Raw genomic sequence first — 16,748 nt, 5'->3', positions numbered from 1 at the left:
CCCCTGTATTATAATCATTGGTGGCGCAGTGCGCCCCCCCCTGTATTATAATCATTGGTGGCGCAGTGCGCCCCCCCTGTATTATAATCATTGGTGGCGCAGTGCGCCCCCCCCTGTATTATAATCATTGGTGGCGCAGTGCGCCCCCCACCCAACCCCAGTATTATAATCATTGGTGGCAGTGGCCACAGGGTCCCCTCCTCCTCATTGGTGGTGCAGTGGTAGCTTCTGATCGCAGCCCCAGCAGTGAAATGGTGGGGCTCTGATCGGTTACCATGGCAGCCAGGATGCTACTGAAGCCCTGGCTGCCATGGTGAGCTCCCTGCTGTGTGTACTATGCACAGGGCAGCAGGGAGAGTGTGACGTCCTATTCACCCTAATAGAGCTCTATCAGGGTGAATAGGACAAGGGATGAAAAGATCCCAGGTTCTGGCCCCTAAGGGGGCTAATAGTTAAAAGGAAAAAAATATATATATTAAGTATAAATCACCCCCTTTCCCATAAAATAGATAAACAATAAATAAATAAACATTACATATCGCCACGTCCGAAAAGTCCAAACTATAAAAATATTTTAAAAAATCTATGCGGTTAACGCCATAACATGTCTCCCCAAAAAATTGGATAGGACTGTTTGATTATGGGCCGGACGTTCCATAAAATATGGAATGCACGTGGCTTTTTTGGCGTTTTATTTTTTTCGCGTGGTATTGAATGGTATTGAGTATCGCAATACTTTTTTATGGTATCGAAATCAAAATTGGTCTACCCGATTTGAAATGTACCCCTAATTTTTCTCTCTCTCTCTGAACAGCCTGTGGGCTTAGATTTTGTAATTCGGGATGAGCGAATCGACTTTGGATGAAACATCCAAAGTCGATTCGCATAAAACTTTGTTTCAATACTGTACGAAGCGAGTGCTCTGCATAGTATTAGAATGTATTGGCTCCGATGAGCCGAAAGTTATTACTTCACGAAGTCCGGCGAGACAAAAAACATTTCCCGAACTCTGGTTCGGCTAAAGCATGCCCATCAGTGTCGATGACGTCACCAGGCTCCCTGCTGGGCGGAAGCCTCCGCCTGGCATCCCTAAGGAGAGCTCGGTTCGTCACCGGAACGCCAGAAAAAGCCTTTGGCCTGCGCAATTCAGCGCAGGGCAAAGGAGAGCATCGGAGCATGAACTGCTCCGAAGCTCTTGTCAGGGGGGCTGCCTGGGTGAAAATGGGGGTATGTTCGGGTTCAGATATGAACCCAGACAACGCCTTTAAGACTCGTGAAGTCCTATTTATGCACTAGATTTTCTACATGAAAGAGGGAAATTCACACTACGACGCTGGGTTAGGCAGTGCTAATTAAAATGTAGCTCTCATAACTTAATAGCAGAATAGCCTAAAAAAAGATTCGGAACTTGGAAACGATTGTGTCTTTTCCTGTGGTGGAAACCGCCATCGTCTAAAGTCAGTAAGTGCTTCCCTGAACCACAAACGTCCATGTAGCACTTAAGCAGAAAGGCAAATTGATCCACGTTTAATCTCCATTTGCCTCCCTATTAGGACACAGACGGCATATAAAATACTTAAAGGGAATGTGTCCTCAGAAAATCGCCAATTGTTTAAATCTGGTTTTTATGTAAAACTTGCTCTGTGACCTGTGCAGAGGTCAGGAGGGAGTAGATAAGCTGTGATATCACCTACTGGTTGTTGATCCTGTTCTATCTACCCATCTATAGGTGTTATCTGTCATTGTAATCCTGTCTGCAATGTGATGATGACTACTGAAAAGTTGGCTACTTGTACAGACCAAGTGGTATATATATTTTTTACAACATTGTGCCCAATGGCCGATGTACCGTATGCCAATGAATGGCTGTATAGTGGCATACATTAGAGGTATATGCCAGGGAATACTCCCAAACTATACCTCTGACATATAGGCATAAGCGAACCCCAACTTTAACAGTTCGGAGTTCCGTCAGTGGAGGAATTCCGTTATGGGTTCAGTCATCACGGAATGCAAAACGGAAGCCCTTAAGAGACATTCTGTTTTGACCTGTCATAATCAAAAGTCTATGGGCAGCGTAACGGTTCCGTCCTGTTTCCACTAGGCAGGACTTTGTTTTTGGTCTTGCATAACGAAAACCAGACGGAACCTTTACGCTGCCCATAGACTTCGATTGTGACGGAATGCCTCTTAAGGGCTTCCGTTTTTGCAGTCCGTCTACGAATTCCGTGATGACTGAATCCATAATGGGATTTTTCCACTGCACGAACGGCGAACCTGTAAAAGTTCGGCTTCGCTCATCCCTAATTGTGATGTGAACAGACCCAAAACTGGACACACACGTTCCAATGACAACCTTACCATAGATGGCGACCGGAGTACCAAACGGTAGTCACCCAGACAGGAAGACAAGGGTTGCTAGGCAACCTGAAATCAGGACCCATGCAGAGATGCTGCATTTGCAGGTATTGCTAGGGACGGAAACATAATAAGCAGAAGAAAGGCTCGCCGGTGTAAAATACTCAAAGCCGCCGTGAGATTAGACGCATGGATGAAGCGAAGGCACGGCGCGGGGGAATGCTGGCCTCCTGCTTTCATGACAATGAGATTGAGGGCAGTGGGACTGAAAGGACTTTGATCTGGAAAATGCTGCTTTACTGATTACAACGGCGGAGTTTGTTAAGAAAAGTATGTTTTTCCATGCAACGAGGAATTGTGCTCTTAAAGAGGACCTGTCCCCGCTCCTGACGGGGCTGCTCCAGCAACTACTTGCATTCCCCATGTAATAATCCTAGCGCATGTTTTATTTTACCTGGATGCTATACCGTTCCTCTGTTATTCCCGCTAGACGTTTATGAATAAAAGGCACAACGGGGTGTTACCGGCTGGAGGGGTGTCCCTGCAGAGTGTGACAATAGCACCCATGATCGGACAGTGTCACCCCTCCCAGGTATCACCCCCTTGTACTTTTATTCAAAAGTTTCTAGCAGGAATAGAAGGAAAGGAAAACGACTCCAGGGCAGCACACCCGGATATTGAAGAGGAGTGCCAGCGGTGCAAACTCCACCACGGTTGTATATAGAAGGCGACTTTCACACTGGCGTTTGGTGCGGATCCGTCTTGTATCTGCACAGACGGATCCTCACTGATAAGGCAAACGCTTGTATCCGTTCATAACGGATCCGTTTGCATTATTCATTGGAAAAAAAGTCTAAGTCTAAACGGATCCGTCTTTGACTTACACTGAAAGTCAATGGGGGACGGGTCAGTTTTCAATTGCACCATATTGTGTCAGTGAAAAACGGATCCGTCCTGACTTGCAATGTAAGTCAATGGGGACGGATCCGTTTGGCTCCGCATAGTCAGACGGTCACCAAAACGATGCAAGCTGCGTTTTAGTGACCATCTAAAAAAACGCAACAGAGACCAAACGCAGACAAATTGATGCATTCTGAACGGATCCTTATCCATTCAGAATGCATTGGGGCTGAACTGATCCGTTTTAGGCCGCTTGTGAGAGCCCTGAAACGGATCTCACAGGCGGACCCAGAAACGCCAGTGTAAAAGTAGCCTAAAAAAAAAAAAAAAGAAACCGCAGCTCTTCCAGATGGTGAAAAACGTGAGATCCTTCATTCACCCGTGCGACGTTTCGGTCCGCTTATTGGGACCATTCTCAAGGAATAGAAGGAAGACAACACAGAGTCATAACAATAAAAGCTCCAGAATAGTCATTTACTAAAACCGACCAGTGGAATAAACTGTAATTTGACTAGTATTAATGTCTCCAGGGCACGAACACTCCCCGATGTAGGAGTCGCTACTCGCAAACAGATTTGACAGAGAACGTCTTTGTTTCTCCAGCGTTTCCTTAAGCATTTCTGAAATCTCAGATCTAAGTATCTCTGTACAAGTACAAACGAATTAGTGTAATTGACTGAGCCAGTATTTATCCCACTGGTGCTCAGACAGGAATATCATTAAAACCTGGCACACGGCGCAAGCGCTCCTATTATATGTATGCAACGTAGACTTGCTCTGCCGAGATCACAAGCTGGGAAATTCTGCATTCAATCATTTCTACGTTCCCTCTTGCATTAGCATCCTTCAAGGTTTTTCACCCAAGGCCATAGCGCTATGGTAAATGTAATCAGGTCATTAAACTTTTATCGTTCTTCTGTTCTTCCCATAGGCCGGGTCCATAAGGATGTTCGGCCAGCAGTTATTCGAAATCTATTAACACTTGCATTCATTTCTATAAAATGTGCATCTGAAAAAAAATAATAGTGCCGCCTAAGGGTACAACCGAATACAGGGAGTCACCAACTGCAAATTAAACCAACCGCTCATCATCCTATCCTTAGCTATGGATGTGGAGCGGCTTAGGCAGGATATGTCCCCAATGTCTGATAGGTGCAGGACTGGCACCTTTACGTAGAACGGAGCCTGCAAAGTGCCGAAGGGTGCACCGTGCATGCGCAGCCACCCTCCATTAATTTCTATGGGACTGCAAAAAATAGCAGAGCACAGCGCTCGGCTATTTTTGGAAGTCCTGTTGAAATGAACGGGAAGCGCTCCTCACAAGAGCAGCCTCCACGCCGTTTAATTTTGTGGGGATTACTGAAACAGCCAAGACAGGGCTCGGCTATTTTTTCGGCAGTTCCATACAGACGTACAAAAGGCGCGAGAAGCCATACAGAGCCATCGGGCGTATGCGTTACACGGCATCACGTGCGCCCTCCATGTTTTTTTCTTGACGCTACTTGCACACGTCACACAGAAGTGCTTGACCAGCACTCCCATCAGCAATATGCCCCCAATGTCCAAGATGGGAATACCCCTTTAAAGAAACTGGTCCTTTATGGAGACGTATTGGCAATGCTTCATTGGAAACAAATATGCAAAGAGGAATCTATTAAGAAAGAGAACCATCTCGCCAGCACCACCTCCCTAGGAGGCAAGATCCGACTTTCCAATAAGCTTTGGTGGAGGAACAAGGGAATATAGCCAAACCAGATATCCATCCACAGACAGCTCTTTCGGGGTGCTTGCGACTCATCAGTACGGAGTAGGATTTTGGCTGGCTGGGTGTGATGTCATGGAAGCGGATTAGGCATTGAAAGTCGGATCTTGACTCCTAGGTGGCACTGGCAAGATGGTTCTCTCTTGGGAGATACCTCTTTGCATGATGGATGTTAGGGTCCAGAAGTACAACAATCTGTTACCGAGTGGCTACACGTTTCAGCTCCTGACCGTGCCTTCATCGCCCCTGAATCGTGCATGCTGAATAAAGTGTTGATGCTGCAGCCTTTTAGGCGTTCTCCGACCAACTTCCAAAGAACACTTGGGCTCCCTAAAATCCAGGTCAACACAATGTTGATTGACAGGGTTGTAGCTGAGCTGGATGGCCATGCCACCACCATGGAACAACACTACATACTGCCACATAGCAGGTGCTGGTTACTGGTGCATGGTAGCTCTACCACGATACACAGTACCGGCAATCTAGAGGTAAAGCATCAGAGATTCCCCACACCTGCCTGCACCGGACAGTGGTTTTTAGGACTACTTGCAGACTAGCAGCTCGTGTCTGCTAACAGGAGTGGCATTAGGCAGAGTCACAACTTTAAAATTCCCAACCTAGTATTACTTTACTGAAAAGACACCGTGCAGAGCTGTTGACGTGTGGGTTACACGGCATCACACACGCCCTCCATATTTTTTCTTGACGCTACTTGCACAGGGCAATCAGAGACGTGCTTGACCAGTACTCCCATCAGACAGTAAAACTATTTGCCCCACATTTGCAGCTGCGCCGTGCTAGAACCCGGCAGGCGTGTAAGCCTCTTAATTACATAACCAGCCAAAACCATGCAGGCTTTGTTTGTGCCTTTCTTACGAAAATCCTCTTTTTTTTTTTTTTTTTTTTTGTGCAAGCTGTACGGCAGAGAATTGCAGTCTTACCCCCGCGTCCAGAGATATGCAGAACATTCCATATCAGGAACCGAGATAGACTGGTACAAAGGGAAGTTCACACCAGTCTACACGGCGTACCATCCATAAAGACGAGCAGAGGTAGAAACTTGGAACAAACAAGAGTCCATGAAAGGTTGTCATTCCTTACACAAGGGGAAAACGCTGTTCAAGTCTGATTGGCAGTGCCAAGTATGATAACTGATATGGTCATATTTAATGGCCCATCAAAGGTCCGTCCGCTGAATGGAGTTATCAGTACTTTCCATCACCTGACCAATCCTTGCCTCCCCAAGGTCACCTGCACACGGGTGATCGCACATAGGATCTGTACAAATTTCCGTGCACCAAAAATATGCAATGTCTAATTACGGATTTTGGTGCGGTTTTGCCGGAGATCTCTTCCATTGAAAAGGGTAAAATCCGCTGCTAAAACCGAAAACATAATTGACATGCTGCGGATTTGGAAATCCGCAGGGAAGGTCAATTGCTAAATGGAAAAAATCTGCAAAGTGTACATGAGATCTGTGTAATCTCATACACTTTGCCACACTGCTGCCCCATGTGCAGGTGGCCTTAAAGGGGTTCTCCAGGAATAATGATTTTTTTATTTATTTTTTTTTTAAGCATAATCTCCCGAACATTAAGGTTTTGGTCCTCAGTAAACTAGACGAAAGACATGAAAGTATCCAAAAAGTTTTGTATGCTCTTCTTCCACGTCTCACCAATTTGACCCTTACGACCAGTCACGTTGGCTATTCAGATATGCAAAAATGGGGAAAATCCTTTAGTATTAATTTCAGAGCTCCTTAACCCCTTAAGGACCAGACAGATTTTGGCAAATCTGACATGTGTCACTTTATATGTGTCACATATTGTACTTCATGACAGTGGTAAATTTGAATCAAAATATTTCATTTTTATTTATAAAAATTACCAAAATTTACCAAACAACTTTCCAAATTTCAATTTCTCTGCTTTTAAAACAGATAGTGATACCTCATATAATAGTTATTACTTTACATTCCCCATATGTCTACTTCATGATTGGATCATATTGGGAATGCCATTTTATTTTTTGGGGACGTTAGAAGGCTTAGAAGTTTAGAAGCAAATCTTGAAATTGTTCAGAAAATTTCCAAAACCCACTTTTTAAAGGACCAGTTCAGGTCTGAACTCACTTTGTGAGGCTTACATAATAGAAACCACCCAAAAATGACCCCATTTTAGAAACTACACCCCTCAAGGTATTCAAAACTTATTTTACAAACCTTGTTAACCTTTTAGGTGTTCCACAACAATTAATGAAAATTGGAGATGAAATTTCAGAATTTGACTTTTTTTGGCAGATTTTCTATTTTAGAAATTTTTTTTCCACTAACAAAGCAAGGATTAACAGCCAAACTAAACAATATTTATTGCCCTGATTCTGTAGTTTACAGAAACACCCCATATGTGGTTGTAAACTGCTGTATGGCCCCACGGCAGGGCACAGAAGGAAAGGAACACCATATGGTTTTTGGAAGACAGATTTTAATGGACTGTTTTTTTTGCCGCCATGTCCCATTTGAAGACCCCCTGATGCTCCCCTAGAGTAGAAACTCCAAAAAAGTGACCCCATTTTGGAAACTACAGGATAATGTGGCAGTTTTGTTGGTACTATTTTAGGGTACAGATCATTTTTGGTTGCTCTATATATTACACTTTTTTGTGAGGCAAGGTAACAAAAAAAATAGCTGTTTTGGCACAGTTTTTATTTTTTGTTATTTACAACGTTCATCTGACAGGTTAGATCATGTGGTATTTTTATAGAGCAGGTTGTTACGGACGCGACAATACCAAATATAACTACTTTTTTGTTATTGTTCGTTTCAGTATTTACATAATAAAGCATTTTTGAAAGCCATAGTTTTTTTTTCTTTTTTGAGGCGACGGTCTTTTGTAGGGGCTCATTTTTTTTCGGTATGAGATGACAGTTTGATTGGTACTATGTTAGGGTGCATATGACTTTTTGATCACTTGGTATTACACTTTTTGTGATGTAAGTGACATAAAATGGCTTTTTTGACCCCGTTTTATTTTATTGTTTTACGGTGTTCACCTGAGGGGTTAGGTCATGTGATATTTTTAGAGAGCAGGTCGTTAGGGACGAGGCGATACCTAATATGTATACTTTTTATTTAAGTTTTACCCAATAACAGCATTTTTGAAACCCAAAAAATAAATAAATCATGTTTTAGTGTCTCCATAGTCTGAGAGCTATAGTTTTTATATTTTTTGGGCAATTGTCTTAGGTAGGGGCTCATTTTTTGAGGGATGAGATGACGGTTTGATTGGTATGATTTTGGGGTGCTCATGACTGTTTGATCGCTTGGTATTACACTTTGTGTGATGTAAGGTGACAAAATGGCTTTTTGACACCATTTTTTTTACGGTGTTCACCTGAGGGTTTAAATCATGTGATATTTTTATAGAGCAGGTCATTACGGACGGGGAGATACCTAATATGTATACTTTTTTATATTTTTATTTAAGTTTTATACACTAATATTTTTGAAACAAAAATAAATAAAATCACGTTTTAGTGTCTCAATAGTCTGAGAGCCATATTTTTTTAAATTTTTTGGGCCATTGTCTTAGGTAGGGTATCATTTTGCGGGATGAGATGACGGTTTGACTGGTACAATTTTGGGGTGCGTATGACTTTTTGATCGCTTGCTATTACACTTTTTGTGGTGTAAGGTGACAAAAAATTGCTTTTTTTTACTTTTTTTAACGGTGTTCATCTGAGGGGTTAGGTAATGTGGTATTTTTATAGCGCAGGATGTTACGGATGCGCAGATACCCAATATGTATACTTTTTTATTTTATTTTTTACATTTAACACAATAAAAACATGTTTAAAACAAAAGAAAATCATACCAGGCACTTACTAATGTATTGTGATTGTCCATATTGCCTCCTTTGCTGGCTGGATTCATTTTTCCATCACATTATACACTGCTCGTATCCAGAGGTTACGACCACCACTGCAGCACAAATATGAGGTGTGCCTATACGCGCTCCCACGGTCCTGGTCACCAGAGAGAACTGCTCTTTTTCCTATAGTGTGCAAGTACGACCACCACCGCTGGATTGTAGGGTGGTCGTAAACCCTGGACACGAACAGAGTATAATATGATGGAAAAATGAATCCAGCCAACAAAGGAGGCAACATGGACAATCACAATACATTAGTAAGTGCCTTGTATTAACTTTCTCTACATAATAAATGCCATTTTCCGAAGTGTGAGAACCCCTTTAATCTTCCCCTTTCGCTATAGACATAAGCTCAAACTTTTTGGTTACTGCACGTTTCACCTTTGCCTTTCCTGAATCTCCAGGGTTTCTTATGCAATCGTCTCATGTTTCTTCTCATCTGAGCAGAAGGGACTGAAAATTGACATGCAGAGGTAGTCTACCATTTAGGTTCTACCTACCATCAGGCAGACTACCCCAACCTACACCTACCTACTATACGGTATACTAACTAACTTATCCAAATGGACATACATCAGTCAACCCTTTATTTTATTTTGTCAGTCGGCGTGGACTAGTCAAACAGGCCATAGTTCGTGAGGAAACATCAGCATGACCTCAAGAAAGTTATGGCCAAGATCTTCATATACCTAGAAGACATGAAATGGGAGCAGCGCTGCAGTTACCAGCTGCGTCCACTGAACCGGCGCCACGGCAGAACGGATGATCGGTGAGGTGCAGGTTGTCAGAACCCCACCGGTCAGATAGTGATAGCCTATCCTGAGTGTAGGCCATCACTTGTAAAGGGTTGGAAAACCCCTTCAAGAATAAATATTTATTTCTCAGCAACTTAAAGGGGTTTCCTATGAAAGATTTTCTACAGTTTTCAAACCAGCTCCTGGAGCTGAATACTTTTGTGATTGCCTGTAATTAAAAATTTTGTATAGCCACTGAGTGTTTCAATAAAATGTATCTGTATAGTGCGACCTGCTGTTTATTTCTTTGTCCTGCTCACTGAGATGGCCGCACATGCTCAGTTCCATCCTTTAACTGCCTCCTGAGCTGATATAGGGAGAGGCAGCATAATGGACACGCCCCCTGAGCTGATATAGGGAGAGGCAGCATAATGGACACGCCCCCTGAGCTGCAGCACAAAAGACACTTCCCTTGAGTGTCTAGCAGAGAAAAGAAGGGGGAGATCTCTGGATCCATGTGAGGTACAGGGCTGGTTCTAGCTTTGTTAGAAAGAGATTGTCATGTACTGTATGACTGATGTTCATTTTTTTACATTAGTCATGGCATAACCTCTTTAATACCTTATAATCATACCACCAATACTACGTGACAGATCTACAGGTACTCAAGTCCAAGCAGTCCTTGCCAAACAAACTGAACAAGGCTTCACATGAGAGAACCACCGCCAAGATATGGACCCGTTTATTTCTGGTGCTCAATATATAAATGCACCGGTGGTTTGCCACAGGGACGGTCACCAGAAATCTTCTTCCAAGAGTGGTGAGTGATGAATAGTGATCTTCATCTCTCCAATGATGTTCATTAAGGGTCCGTTAACACGTCCGCAAATGTTTTGCGGTGCGCAAACTGCGGATCTGCGAAACACTGACACCGGCCATGTGCATTCCGCATTTTGCGGACCGCATAGGCCGGCACTATGATAGAAATTCCTTTTCTTGTCCGTGGCTGCAGACAAGAATAGGACAGGTTCCATTTTTTTTGCTGGGCCGCGGAACGGAAGTGCGGATGCGGACAGCTCACAGTGCGAATGGGTCCACACCCGTTCCGCGATGCGGACCCTTTTTGCGGACGTGTGATTGGACCCTTAGCGTGGACATTGTCAGTGGGGCAAGCTCTCTGTGATCTTGTGAAATATATCTAATAAGGTATATCTCACAAGATCACTCTATGTCCTCACTTTAGCTCAGCAGGGTAGGCATCGGGGAGCAGACACACAGATAGCTAGGAAGGAGAAGACCTCCTCCACCGACATTGCCCAAGAGAAGCTCCAGTCCTGCATCCAGGTAAGTTGGATTCCCTGGTGCCTTCACTGCAGACTGACGCAAGAAAACAACTCTATCTGTGCTGACTGGCCAGTATCAGAGTAATTAAGATTACTCCCCTCGGGTGATCAGTCCTGGTGACAGCTACCTTGGCAAACCACTGATATATGGGGCCCATATCTCGGGAACCAGGTGGTGAAGAAAGAATAAAAGAATAAAAGAAAAAAAGTATAATCAGAAAGAAGAGGTACTTACTTTTAAATATTTACAGTAAACCTATGGTCCTCTTTAATATAGAAAAATGGAGGCCAGCTAAGTGAAGGACCTTCTAGCACCAGAAGAAATAACCACCTACTAAGTCAAGGAACCACCTACTAAGATAATTCAGAAGTAGGGTGTAAAGGGGATCATTTTCTCCAAACTTCCAAGACATGTTCCAATTACAAAGAATTTAGATGCTCATCAGAATGGACAATAGTTACCTTTATACAGGGACATTTTCCCCACACCCCTGACTTCATAGGTTTACAGGAGAGTCTGACCTCTCCCCTGTACCCTGAAGACAAGTCAGTATGTAAGCCTTTTATCGCTTCACTGCCACCAGACATGCTCTCTCATCTCCCTCCAATTATCAGACGGGGGAACATCCTTCTGGTTCTGCAGCTATGTAGACCTTTACTACTACAAAAACAGAAAAATTCTGCATGAATAAATTTTAAAAAAGTATTTTGAGTAAACAATACAGGCAACCAAACGAAAAAGTCTATCAAAAAAAGATCATACTACCACTACTCTGTATTTAATCCCCAATGGCCAAACTATTTAATTCCTTCCGCTTTAAAGGCACAACACTTTTATCATGCAGGCTACTCCAATACCGCAATCTAAGGTAAAATGAAGACAATAAGAGCAATACGGAAGAAAACCACAAGACGAGGACTTCTTAGAACTGCTGATGTTGGAACGATGTAATTAAAATTATCACCTTATAAAGATTTATTATGTCGTTGTCTTTCTACCTGACGAGCACAAACAGGAGATTAAATTGGCAAGCAAAGTGTGCTTAACGTATGCATCTCGAAGCAGCAGCGGTCCCGGTTCTGCCGATCTGTGGAATTTAGAGGAGAATATATTGCCTTGACTAAATTCACCATGTTGTTTGTCTTAGGCTGGAAGCACAGGCAGTTTTTAATGCAGTTTTTTTTAACCAAAGTCAGAAGTGAATGCAAACCATGGAACTAGAAAGAAAGGACCTACTTCTTCTGGATCCACGCTTGGCTTTGGCTCAAAAAAAATGCATGTACAGTATGGCTTCAACCTTATCCCTATAAGGTTGAAGCCATACTGTACTTTTTAGATATGGTGGAAGTAGAAGGGCCACTGAAGTGCCCTAGCTTCTTACCTTGAGGACTTCTCCTCAATGTCGCCATATGATAAGGCACCCTGGACATTGACTCCACCAGCAGTCAATGATCTCCAGCATAAGAACGTTACTTGCCCGTTTTCCTACACCGCCATGACAGATGAAATAAGAGTTGTCACTCAATCCTGAACGACTTAATCACCTGAAGGTAAGGCTAGACGTTTAGGTTTTTTTATGCAGTTTTGAAAGCCAAAACCAGGAGAAGATCATAAAAGGAGAAAAAGTATAAATGACAGATATTACCTTTTTTTTTTTTTTATCCACTCCTGGTTTTGGCTTTAAAAACTGTATCAATAAACCAAACAAATGTGTGGGCGTACCCTAAGGATCTGAAACTGTATAACTGCATCAATAGGTCAACGTGTAATTCAGGCACCCAACTCTCTAAGAAACTGAACTTCTAAACATTTGTTTTTTAATCGAAGACTCGGACTAGGTTAGAACGAGGAATTCCTGAAGTGGAAATGGTCTTTGACTTTTAACTGCAAACCTTTTTTCCACTCATGGGTTCTTCAGAACTTCTGAAATTTCATATGCTCTACAATCACTTGTCTATTATAACTCGCGTTTTATCTCTGCAGACAGCGCGGTGCGAGAAAGTCTTGTCTGTGGTTCACAGACCATAGAAACGCGAGCGCCATGTTGGTCTCACTACTATCGGCTGACTACTGTGCATTTTGTTACCAGTGTCATGCCCATGTGATGGTAAAATGTTCTCACCCTCTACATCTACTGATATCAGCACATAGTATATAGAGGTGGCCACCAATGCAAGGATTTGGCCATGATCAGATGACATTCTAGATTGTAGATACAATCTGGACTAGCTTACCTTCATGAAATCATTACAATTACACCAAAACAAATAACTTTTCATTTTACATGTCCACTAGTAGTCCTGGGACAACACTGCATCAAACGATGGAGAATATCATCATGTTCTGACCAGCATGTTTCTGCAATCTGAGAGTAATCAGAAATGCAAACCTGTTGGATTTTTGTATGTCCCACCAGTTGTAGAAACCTAGGACCTGCTTGAAGACCATAGGGTTAAAACAGTAGGTGAAAATAAAAAAGAAAGTTTTATGAATGGCTTTCTCTAGGAGATTTCATTCTCCTCAAGGAAAATCACTCCCATCATTTCTAGCCTCCTTCTATTCCAAGATGCCCACAGGCAGAGCTTCTATAGTCACAGCTTTACCGTCACATGTGAAAGATCCTACCACCTCATCTTGTAAGATGCACTTTTGAAAAATGCTGACTTCAGCTTTAGTAAGAATGTCTACAACAATAAAGAAGGGTGAGTGAGGTCAAGAAACAATCAATCAAGCTGTTGACTGTGGGTTTGCAGCCTAAAACATAAAAAGAAAAACTTCCAAGATATTTAGAACGTGATAAATAAAACTTTCCAGGTAACACTCCAACTAACGTTAACCTAGAAATGCACCTTTTTGCACCTTCAAGATCTTGGAGATGTCAAATATGGAAGGGGCAGCAATGTAGAAGGTGCCTCCTACAGGCATATGTGAGGCTGGGAAATAGTAAAGTTGGGTAAGGATCTTGACTGCAGAGCCATGCTGGACAGCGCTAAGGAGTTTCTGCAGGAATTTTGCAGATAAATCAATGAGAGTCCATTCATTCTCTACTTAGATACTTCCTAACCCAACACTGGAGCGGTCTCAAACCAAAAACATGGGAGTAGACCCAACTACCTGCATTTCATGTGCCCCTAAGCTCTGAACTAACTGAATAACCAAATCAATGAAAACTATCTACATATAGACAACCAATGACCAGTCCGTACAACCAGTCTGACAGCTAAATATCCTGGAGGTGTCTATCTAGGTGTCAACATCCATCAAAATGTTGCAACACATGCAATTTGATGATTTCAATGGATAGGGTTAATTTTTTTCTTTTAGGACCATCGACATTATGATCAACATTACTTAGCTACTTACATCAATCTAGCAAGGGACTACTCAGTATAGTCCTACAGAATGGGAAAACCTAAAGGGGTCAACACACTGTAAGGGTAGGTTCACACAGGGGTTTTTGGAGAAGGATTTGAGGCAGATTATCCTTCAGGTTTTTCAGCAGGAAAGAGAAGTACAAGTCCTTCCTTTTATATTCCTGTTTTCCTTCTAATTCACTTCTGTCTTTGGCTGAAAAACCTGCAAGAAAATCTAACAAACCCTCCTCTAAAAAACTCCATGTGAACCTACCCTAAGTCTAGGACTTCTAGATGTTTGGACATGTCTAGTAATTCAGACGGTAAAAAGACGAGACAGGTGTCATCTACATCTCATCCCCCCACCACCGTACCAGGAGCTCCCACCTTTTTTGAATTCTTCCAGCATGGCATCTAGCTTGGTATCATTGAAGACAAAGTGTAGAGGGTGATTGTAGAACTTGGTGATAGTCTTTAAAGGCGTGCAGTCATCAGGGTCCACAAAGGCCAAGTCTTTGACAAAGAGGAGGTCCACAATGTTGGACCTTTCCCCTTCATAGACCGGGATGCGGGTATATCCGCTTTCCATGATCTCGGACATGGTGTTGAAGTCCAGGATGGCATCTCCAGCCATCATAAAGCAATCTCTTAACGGGGTCATGACGTCTTCTACCGTTTTGGTCCTGAGCTCTAAAGCCCCCTGGATAATATTGAGCTCCTCTTTGACCAGATCATTATAAGGGTCAGTCACTCTCAACATCTCCAACAACTTCTCCCTATTATACACCGTCCCTATCTCCTGTCCTAGGACGCAGTCCAACAACTTGCTGACCGGGTAAGAAGCGGGGAAGGTCATCATCATAAAGAACTTGGTCAAGAAGATTGTGTTGGCTCCCACTGCCAAGCCATGCCTAGAACAGATGGCTTGGGGCACTATCTCGCCGAAGATGACTATGCCAATGGTGGAGACCACTACGGCCACCAGCCCCGAACCGGCGATGTCGTCCAACAGGATGGTCAGGGTGGTGTTGACCAGCACGTTGCCCAGCAGCAGGGAACACAGCAGGTAGTTGCCCTGGCGGCGAACCGGCTCAATCCTCTTGGCGTAATTCTTCTCTTTGTCGGTGCCACAGTTCTGGACGATCCTTAGCTCCATGGGGTCCAGGGCCATGAGTCCCAGGTTGAGGCCGCTGAACATGCCAGATAGGCACAGCAGGAGGGCGATGACTATGACCTGGAGCCAGAAGGGCAGGAGGAACTTCTTCTCCTCCACCACAATGACCCTGGTGTCATCTCCAGAGTGGTAGACCCAGGTGGTTTCGGTCCAGGGCTGGTGGGCACCAGGGCTGTCAGGGGGGCTGGACACCGAGGTGCACAGGTAGTAAGCCTTGCTCTTCTCCGTCTTCCTCAGGGGTTTGATCTCGATCTCCACGATGCCGGAGCTGCTGCGGCTCAGCTCGATGTGGTGCAGGATCAGCATGTCCGACGTGCGGATCCCGCAGGGGTAGAAGCCCTCCTGGCCGCTGCCGAGGTCCGGTCCCCCTCCGGTCACCCAGGGCGGGGGGTGCTCGGTGAAGGCAATCTTGGACCACGTCTCGTTGTTGATGTTCTGCCCATACACCCGCAGCTTCACCTGGGTCCTCTCGCTGACCCGCAGCGCCCCGCCGTCCATGAACGATACGTCGTCGGTGTCTTCCAGCCGCAGCCCGATAATAACAGTCTCGGCGTCCTCCTCTTCGGCGGCCAGGCAACTGCTCAGCGACAGCAACATCATCATCACCAGACATAGGAGCCGGCCGTGACTGCGCGCCGCCATGTTGACAGTGGGCAGTGTGATGGAGCCGCCCGCCATCTTTGGTCCGGGAGGGAGGGAGGAGGAGGAGAAGGAGGAGGGGGGGAGAGACAGCGGGGAAGAGGGGCTTACATCCAGTCTACTATTGCCTTCATGCCCGGACCGGCGGCAAAGCCCCCGCGCCTAGTTCGACACCTGTCCGGGTTCTGACAGTAAGCGGCAAGTGAGTCCCGAGGTGAACTAGTCTATCCTGAGTGACATGCTGGCCGACCAATCGGGAGGCATGAGAGGCGGGGATTATTGACAGGTAAGGGGGAGGGGAGCTTAAACGGGATCCCATTGGATGGAGGGGGCGTGGTTATGTTGTGGAGGCGTGTCAAGCGTGGTGTAGTGAGACAGTTATTCGGCAGATGAGCCGTGCGGTGTCTCCGGTGACATCACATCTGCTACGAGGTGACAGATCGCTTATATCGTGACATCATGCAGCGTAATGTGACAGCAGCGACAAGCAGCATGTGCCGTCTGCATAAGTCATTCATCTCATACGTGTCTGATCATCACATACTTCATATACGT

The 16,748-nt window shown here is 44.3% G+C and overlaps 1 protein-coding gene across 2 annotated transcripts in view; it reads right to left on the bottom strand.

Moving 5' to 3' along the window:
- CNNM2 (cyclin and CBS domain divalent metal cation transport mediator 2) overlaps nucleotides 1-16,374 on the bottom strand; it is a 129,488-nt gene extending 113,114 nt beyond the window's left edge. For both annotated transcript variants that reach the window (XM_040437695.1, XM_040437696.1), the window contains exon 1: nucleotides 14,768-16,374. In XM_040437695.1, the coding sequence (XP_040293629.1) occupies nucleotides 14,768-16,232 (1,465 nt within the window). In that variant the 5' untranslated portion in view covers nucleotides 16,233-16,374. The remainder of the gene's footprint in view (nucleotides 1-14,767) is intronic.
- Nucleotides 16,375-16,748: the final 374 nt, after the last annotated feature.

The sequence above is a fragment of the Bufo bufo genome, chromosome 6, assembly GCF_905171765.1.
Source record: "Bufo bufo chromosome 6, aBufBuf1.1, whole genome shotgun sequence".
In the NCBI taxonomy this organism is placed as follows: domain Eukaryota; kingdom Metazoa; phylum Chordata; class Amphibia; order Anura; family Bufonidae; genus Bufo; species Bufo bufo.
This window is presented reverse-complemented; position numbering and strand designations above follow the sequence as displayed.